At 56.3% G+C, this 8,299-nt stretch overlaps 1 protein-coding gene across 1 annotated transcript; it reads right to left on the bottom strand.

Moving 5' to 3' along the window:
• Positions 1–238: 238 nt before the first annotated feature.
• ETH_00004395 (uncharacterized protein) lies at positions 239–8,060 on the bottom strand (the record flags this gene model as incomplete). Its single annotated transcript, XM_013380033.1, has 19 exons — positions 239–344; positions 560–650; positions 870–1,350; positions 1,620–1,749; positions 1,938–2,073; positions 2,483–2,587; positions 2,825–2,904; positions 3,100–3,208; positions 3,633–3,777; positions 3,966–4,125; positions 4,350–4,455; positions 5,189–5,315; positions 5,522–5,585; positions 5,941–6,046; positions 6,292–6,380; positions 6,549–6,583; positions 6,769–6,885; positions 7,107–7,204; positions 7,457–8,060. 19 exons carry the CDS (start codon positions 8,058–8,060, stop codon positions 239–241), a joined length of 2,889 nt encoding a protein of 962 aa, XP_013235487.1.
• Between the last annotated feature and the right edge of the window lie 239 nt (positions 8,061–8,299).

Here is an 8,299-nt window from a genome sequence, read left to right on the forward strand (position 1 = left end):
GCCAGCCAGCCGCATATCGAGCCAGCCGCTTGGCTAGCCAGCTAGCTAGCTAGCTAGCCAACCACTTAACTAGATAGCCAGCCAGCAACCTAGCTAGCTAGCCAACAAGCCAGATAGCTAGCTAAATAGCTAGCCGGCCAGGCAACCAGCTAGCCAACTAGCTAGCCAGCCAGCCATCTACTAGCTAGCCAGCTAGCCAGCCAGCTAGCTAGCTAGCTAGCTAGCTGCAGGCGGCTTTTCACTCGACAACTAGAATGTTGTTTTCGTTGCCTCCAGGGTCTCTCGCAGTCGGGGAGTCGTGGCAGCAAACCCATTCCCCGTCAACAACGAGCTTGTACGTGTACCTGCGCAGCCCCACGAACCCTAAACCCTAAACCCTAAACCCTAAACCCTAAACCCTAAGCCCTAAAGCCTTAGGGCAAAGGCTAAGCGCCCTACGCTCCCGCACAGCAAATAAGCTACGAAAACGGGACAAAGTCACAGGCCATAGTTCTTGTTCTCTTAATGTTAAGCCTAAACCCCAAACCCTAAACCCTAAACCCTAAACCCCTGGACACACTCTCCAGGAGGCAGCGCAAGAGATATTGCAAATGCCTGAATTGCATTGTCCCAAGTCAGAGGCCGCCGGACGCGCCAGTCGTCGAAGCTCCCTGAACGCAAACCCTAATTCTAAACCCTAAACCCTAAACCCTAAACCCTAAACCCTAAACCCCAAACCCCAAATTCGACCCCCCAGCCGCGAATATGTGGGCCCACACCGCAGAGTTCTAGCCGGCAGCAGATACCTCAGTCTGCGTGCCTCGCGCCTGCCAGTGACCCGCTGCAGCACTAGGGTTTAGGGTTTGCCAGGGTTAGGGTTTAGGGTTTACCGGCAACGGCCACAGAACGGGGCCTGGGCTTTCCCTGAGGGGGCATATAACGGATTGTGCTGGGCAGCAGCTTTTTGGGGCGGTTTGTGTGGCTAGCTGGTTTGTGGCTAGCTGCTGTGTCTGTGCTGCTGCGTCTGCTGCTGCTGCTGCTGCTGCTGGACAAGTGCGACTGCGGCGTTTCTCCCTCGCTCGTGCTGCTTGTGCTGCTGCTGCTGCTGCTGCTGCTGCTGTCGATCCGCAGCTTCGTCTTCCGCCGCCCCTTGTTCGCCGTGGAGGACGGCAGCGCCCAAAACTCGGCAGCCGCTTCCGCCTGCTGCTGCAGCAGCAGCAGCTGCTGCTGCTGCTGCTGCTGCCCCTGTGGGGCCCCCCAGCTACTGCCAGGGGGACTTGGCAGCCCCACAGCAGCAGCAGCAAGCTGGTCTTTTCTTTTTCTCCAGGCCCCTTCTGACCACTCGGGGAGCCTCTCGTAGATTTGTTGCACCTGTGCAAACAGCGAGTCGCAGCAGCACGCATGCAGCAGCTAGCTAGCTAGCTAGCTAGCTAGCTAGCCAGCTAGCTAGCTAGCCGGCTAGCTAGCTAGCTACCTTGTCACGAAGGAATTGCTTGGCCAGCCACTGCACAGCTGACTTGACAAGCTCGCTGGCTGGGGCGAGGCAGCTAGCTGCCTCTCTGCGTAGCTAGCTAGCTAGCCAGCTAGCTAGCTAGCTAGCTAGCTAGCTAGCTGGCTAGCTAGCTGGCTAGCCAACTCACCTTGTTCTCGTTGATGGGCATTTTGTTGCGCAGCCGCGCAAACTCGCAAAGCCAGGCCCAGCTGCTGGACTCGCAGCTAACTACAGACCGCCTGGCTAGCTGCCGCAGCAGCGCGTACTTCTCCTTGTCGCTGCACAAACCCTAAACCCTAAACCCTAAACCCTCAGTCCCAGACCCGGCACACCGGCAGCTCCAAACAGGCTCAACTCGCAGCAGCAGCAGCCCCCTAGGGGATCGTCTGGGGCTTTGCTGCTTCGGAGCCGTGGGCGGTCTGCTGCAGCGCTAGGGTTTAGGGTTTAGGGTTTAGGGTTTGCGGACTCGAATACTCTAATGGCCCTTTCCATGGCATAAAGCAAATCGCCGGAAGTATAATTCAAAAAACAAAATCCGTTTCCTGTGCCAGTGGAGGGGACAAACTCCACCACCGTGTCTTTCAGGCCTCCCGTGTGAAACGCTGCGCGCAAACCCTAAACCCCAAACCCTAAACCCTGAACCCTAAACCCGTGGCTCGTAGTGTTGGCGGCGTGTCCTGGAAGAGGGGCAGACGAGCAGACCGTGGGCAGTCTCGTTAAATGCATGAGGAGGATTAGGGTTTAGGGTTTAGTTTTTGCATCCTGGGGTTTAGGAAGGATTAGGGTTTAGGGTTTAGGTTCTGCAGCCTGGGTTTTAGGGTTTAGGCTGGCAGCCTAAAGGATCCGATATTAGGGTTTAGAGTCGCGACCCTGAAGCCCCAGGGTTTAGAGTTTAGTGTCAGCAACCTAGAGAGGACCACGGTTTAGGGTTTCAGGTCGCAGCCTAGTGCCTAGGGTTTGTTCTGAAGCGCCTAGGGTATAGGGTTTAGGGTTTTAGGGTTTAGGGTTTACCAATAACAGGAGTCCCAGAAATGAAGAACTCGTGCTGAACGATCCCGCCCGGCTCGAAGGCCGAAGGCATGAGGCCGAAGTCCGCCCCGTAGTTTACGTGGGCGCCTGCAGCGCAGACCCTAAACCCTAAACCCTAAACCCTAAACCCTAGACCCTGTCTCCTGAACCTTCCATCTGGAGCATGTTTCTGTGCTGCGTGCCGTCGCCAAAACTGGCGGTTCTGGACTTCAAGAGGTGGCGTTAGGCTGCAAGGAGCTGCTCTGTAGGCGTAAACCCTAAATTAGGGTTTGCGCGTGACGGCCAGCTGCCGCATTCGCTGCTTAGGGTTTAACAAGTTCTTGCCTTTGGTGAAAAACTCATTTGGATCCGCCCAGAAGCTTTGTGGGTACTTCCACCGCAGCTCCATCATTTTCGTAGCGCACCTGCAATCAGTAAACCCTAAACCCTAAACCCTAAAGCCTAAGCAGTAGACCCTTTGATCGGAAGAGCTGAACTCCTCCTCATGCCTTTACTGACACTACCAAGGTCCTGCTTCCGCCATCTTCACCTCTAAACCCTAAACCCTAGATCCAAAACCTTAAACCCTAAACCCTAGATTCAAAACCCTAAACCCTAACCTCGCAGCGTATCCGTCCTTCCAGTTCGCCAAACCACCAAGCAGCAGCTGCACGCGGCCCCTGTGTTTAGTGATGAGGGTTTCTGCGGCTTCCAGAATCAAGTGCACACCTGCAGAAGCAATGCAGCAGCAGCAAACAGGTGCAGCAGCAGCAGCAAACAGGTGCAGCAGCAGCAGCAGCAGCAGCGAACAGGTGCAGCAGCAGCAGCAGCCTCAACGATCTGTACCCATATCCTGCAGCACTTAGGTAACCGCCGCTGAGCCCACAGCACGGCTTGCAAGGCTGCCAGCAGCAGCAACAACAGCAGCAGATTCGGAAAACGGAGCAGCAGCAGCAGCAGCAGCAGCAAGAATGGCCGAAGCAACCGTCGTGGACTCAGCCAGCCAGCCAGCAGCAGCAGCCGTGCCGGCGTTAACAGCAGCTGCACTCCCAGCAGCAGCAGCAGCAGCAGCGCTGCTGCCCGCGTCAGCAGCAGCAAAACTAGCAGCAGCAGCAGCAAAACTAGCAGCAGCAGCAGCAGCAGCAGGTTGTACCCTTTTGCTGCGTAATTCTCCCGATAAATGCGAAGATGGGGATGGAGTTGTCTGGCTGCTGCATCCCGAAGTACTCTTGCTGCAGCGCGGCTTTGGCTTCGTAGTGGTCCTTAAACCCTAGAGCAGCTATGGCGTCTAGCCGGCGCTGCAGCAAAACCCTAAACCCTAAACCCTAAATCCTAAACCCTAAACCCCAGGCCCCAGACCGCAAGCGCCCGGCGCAGCGGCGAACAGGCTGCGGCGTGGCGCGCCGCAGCAGCCCCGAGCCGCCGCGCAGGCCCCTGCGCGGGGCGCGCCAACGAGGGTTTAGGGTTTAGGGTTTAGGGTTTGGACCTGGATGGGAATGCCGTTGGGGACTGCGAAGGGACTCGCGTGGCGCCGCAGCAAAGGGGCCAACGGAGAACTCTGGACTTTAGTGTCTCCTTCCTGCAGCAGCTCTTGGCGGTAAGAAGGAGACACAGTGCCCCAGGAGTCGCATTGCAGCAGCACGCACCTGCAGCAGCACAAACCACCCCAAACCCTAAACCCTAAACCCTAAACCCTCGCTGCGCAGCAGAAGCCAACGCAGGGTCGCGCTCAAGAGGCGACGCGGAAAACAATAGGTACCACAAACGCTTAGTCTAAAGCCTCGGCGGACTGCTCCAAACACTCCCTCACCCCAAACCCTAAACCCCAAACCTTAAACCCTAAACCCTAAACCCTAGAGCCGCGGCCCACCTCGAAGGGTTTACGACGTGGTTGTGCCACAGAGGGTCCACCAGAAGCTCTGTGGGAAGCTGATGCAGCCAGTAAGCATCCTCTTTTTTGTTCATGTAGATGCGCCCTGAAGCCAAACCCCAAACCCTAAACCCTAAACCCTAAGCCCCAAACCCTAAACCCTAGGAGCCAATTTACAGCCCTCAACACTGCGCAGCAGCGCCTCTACTTGCGCAGCAGTCTTCAAACGCATCCTGCAGCTAACTCAGCTAGCTGGCTAGCTAGCTCCCAGCTAGCTGGCTAGCTAGCTCCCAGCTAGCTGGCTAGCCAGCTCCCAGTTAGCTGCACAGCCTCGTGGATGCAGCGTCCTCTGCAGAGCCCCCTCAGCCCATCCGGAGCTAGCTAGCTAGCTAGCTAGCTAGCCGGCTATCTGGCTGGCTAGCTGGATGGCTAGCTGGCTGGCTAGCTGGCGAACGGCTCCCACAGCTAGGCTGTTTGGCTGGCTGGCTAGCTGGCTAGCTGGCGAACTGCCCCTTCAACTAGCCAACCTCCCCCGGTAGCCACGAAAACGCCGCTGCAGCCAGTCAGCCTAACGAGCTAGCTAGCTAGCTAGCTAGCCAGCTACCTAGCAAGCTAGCTAGCCATCTGGCTAACTCGCTTGGCTAGCCAGCTATCTAACTAGCTTAGCTAGCTAGCTAGCTAGCTAACTAGCCACCTAGCTAGCCAGCCAGCCAACTATCTTAGCTAGCTAGCTAGCTAGCCGCTAGCCAGCTAGCTACCCAGCTAGCTACCCAGCTAGCTAGCTAGCTTGGCTAGCTAGCCAGCTAGCTAGCTAGCCAGCCAGTTGGCCAGCCACTTGCCTTCGTAGTTGGGGTCTAAGTTGTGGATGATGTGGAAGAAAGTGCTGTTTTCAAAAGTGGAGCCAAAGAAGCCGTTTTTGGCGTAGGCGGGGATAAGAGATGTGGGCCAGTCGTTCGTCACAATTAGCTGCACGCGCAAACCCTAAACCCTAAACCCTAAACCCTAAACCCTAAACCGTATACCCTGTGCAGCCCCCTGACGCTGCGCACTGGCTGCAGGGTCAGGAACAAGGAAAGACACAATGGACCGATTCTCACTAACCAGCAAGCACAGCGAAGAACCGCAAACCCTAAACCCTAAACCCTAAACCCTAAACCCTGGAGATTGCGGACTTGCGGAATTATACGCTCGTGGCAGAGAAGCTCCAGAGCGCCCTTGGCAAACGTCACCAGCATTCTGCGGCCTCCGCACCCAGAACCCTAAACCCTAAACCCTAAACTCTAAACCCTAAACCCCAAACCCGCAAGCCTCTGCAGCCAGAACCCGCGGCAACCGGAATATGCGGCCACAAGCAGCTGCACCAACCCAGCAGCTAGCCGGTAGCCGGGAAAAACACTGGTTGGTGGTTTAGGGTTTAGGGTTTGTGGTACATGCAGCTCAGAGAACAGGGCTGGCGTGGCGAGCCAGCCGCGGAAGCCTGAGGGTTTGGGGCATAGTGTTGGGGGTCTAGGGTTTACAGCTGGGAACCCTAATCTAGGGTTTAGGGTTTACACATGGGAACCCTAAACTAGGGTTTAGGGTTTAGACCCACCTGATGGCGTCTATGCCATAAAACTCAGGATAAGGCTGAGGGAAAATGGAGGCGTGGTGAATGAAATAAAGCTGCACATTCTTGACTACGCAGCCCCGGTGGATGCCTGAGCCAAAACCCTAAACCCTAAACCCTAAACCCTAAACCCTAGGCCCCAAGCTCTGAACTCTAAACCCTTAATGGCAAACAACAAAGCCCTAGGGTCCGGGTTCGCATTTGCATCAACAACGGCATTTGAAGACGAAGGGTTTAGGGTTTAGGGTTTATGGGGGCCTCCCTACGGTTTAGGGTTTGTGGGGGCCTCCCTAGGGTTTAGGGTTTATGGGGGCCTTTCCAGGGTTTAGGGTTTACCGAGTTTGATGAATTCGCCTCCTACGTGGACCTCCACATTAAATGCGTGGGAGATTCCATCTCGCTCCAAATACCCTCTTTCTCCCCGCCTGCGCAGCAAACCCTAAACCCTAAACCCTACACCCTAAACCCTAAACCCTACCTTTCAATCTGTGTCTAAGGATCTTCTTAGCAAGAAAAAAGGGCTAAGGGTTTAGGGTTTTGGGATCGCGGGGAGCTTGCCTGTTTCTGTCGTAGTAGGGAGAAATGACTATTACTTCTTGGCCGAATTCCTGCAGTGGATGCAGAGGTCCTAAACCCTAAACCCTAAACCCTACACCCTAAACCCTAAACCCTAGGCCCTGATCTTGAGTCGCTCATCAGCCAGGGGCTACTGAGAAGAAATAAGGCAGTGCCTGAAGAGCGCTGCTGATCCGCCAAGGCCATATAAAGCCAAGATGACGCCATGGGATTGAGGGTTTAGGGTTTAGGGTTTACGGTTGCTAGGGTTGTTGAAAGCTCATCCACCATCACCCCCAGGCCTCCCACAGTCGACCACTTGCCGAGTTCCGGCGCGACGAAGACAAGGGGCGTGAGCTTGTTGTTTCGGAGCACCTGAACCCAAACCCTAAACCCTAAACCCTAAACCCTAAACCCTAAACCCTAAACCCTAGAGCCAAGCAGGGCCTCAAAGCAGCTCATCAGGGACGAAGTGGTGCAGAAGCGGCAAACTCCAAACCCTAGCCTGATTGTGCAGACGCATATGCCCTAGACTCCGCAACCCGAACTAGAGACCGTAAACCCTAAACCCTAAACCCTAAACCCTAAAACCTCACCTCATTTGCAAGCATCAAACCCCGGTTCGCCTTCGTGCTCCCTACGGGAAGGCTTTCGCCTTCAACTAGACGCCGCAGACGGGCGAAGAAGGTGCAAGCTGCGTTCCAACGCAAACCCTAAACCCTAAAACCCTAAACCCTAAACCCTAAGGCCTTCACGCTGCGTTGCAGGGGTGCATAAAGAATGTGCAGCTAAGAGCCTCGAAACCTTCAAGGCATTAAATGCTGCTGCAGATAAACCCTAATGCTTAGGGTTTTGAGTTGGAGGGTCTTGGTGTTTAAGATTAGGGTTTAGGGTTTGGGACTGGGGCTTAGGGTTTAGAACAAGGGTTTAGGGTTTGAGGCCTAACCCAGCATTCCGTCTTTGGCGAAGAGTTTGGACTCGACGCAAATGTCGAAGAGGGAAAGCTTGTGCCTCGCAAGGATGGGCCCTGCTTCCTGCTGCTGCTGCTGCTGCTGCTGCTGCTGCTGCCGCTGCTGCCACTCCTGGGGGGCCCCCCGGGGGCCCCACGGCCAGCCGTCGCTGTCAACTATGGGGGCCTCTGTAATAAGTTCAGCATTATCTAATGAAGAGAAGAAGCAAGTTTGCGAGTCTGCTGCTGCTGCAGCAGCAGCAGCAGCAGCAGGGCTGCTGCTGGGGCTGCTGCGGGCGCGCGCTGGCTGCTGCTGCCCCTGCCACTCGTTGAGGAGGTGCAGCTGCTGCTGCTGCTGCTGCCTTGCTGCTGCTGCTGCTGCCTGGTGCTGCAGCAGCCTGCTGCGGTAGTCTAGGGCGTAGCTCAGCAGCTCGAGGAGGTCCGCGAGGTTGTCTAGCGCGAAGCCCTCCCGCACAGCCAAGTCCTGCTGCTGCTGCTGCTGCTGCAGGGGAGCAGCAGCACGGTGCAGCAACTCTAGAATTAGGTTCGCGTGGGCCTTGTGGTGGCGGGGGGCCCTCTTGGGGGCCCCCGGCTCCTCCATGCCTTCAGCCCCGAAGAAGACGGGGAAGGTGCCGTTGCTGCTGCCGTTGCTGCTGCCGCTGCTGCTGCTGCTGCAGTGCCCCAGAGCAGCAGAAGCAAACACTGGATACGTTGGGGCTTGGTGCCGCATGCGCCGCAGCAGCACTTCAAGCCGCAGCAGCGAAGAGCAGAAGAGAGAAGGGTAAAGGGGCGGGAGACAAAGGAGACACTTTTTGAGGTCTGCTGCAGCAGCAGCTCGCA

The sequence above is a fragment of the Eimeria tenella genome, genomic scaffold, assembly GCF_000499545.2.
Source record: "Eimeria tenella Houghton genomic scaffold, Eth_scaff434, whole genome shotgun sequence".
Taxonomy (NCBI): Eukaryota; Apicomplexa; class Conoidasida; order Eucoccidiorida; family Eimeriidae; genus Eimeria; species Eimeria tenella.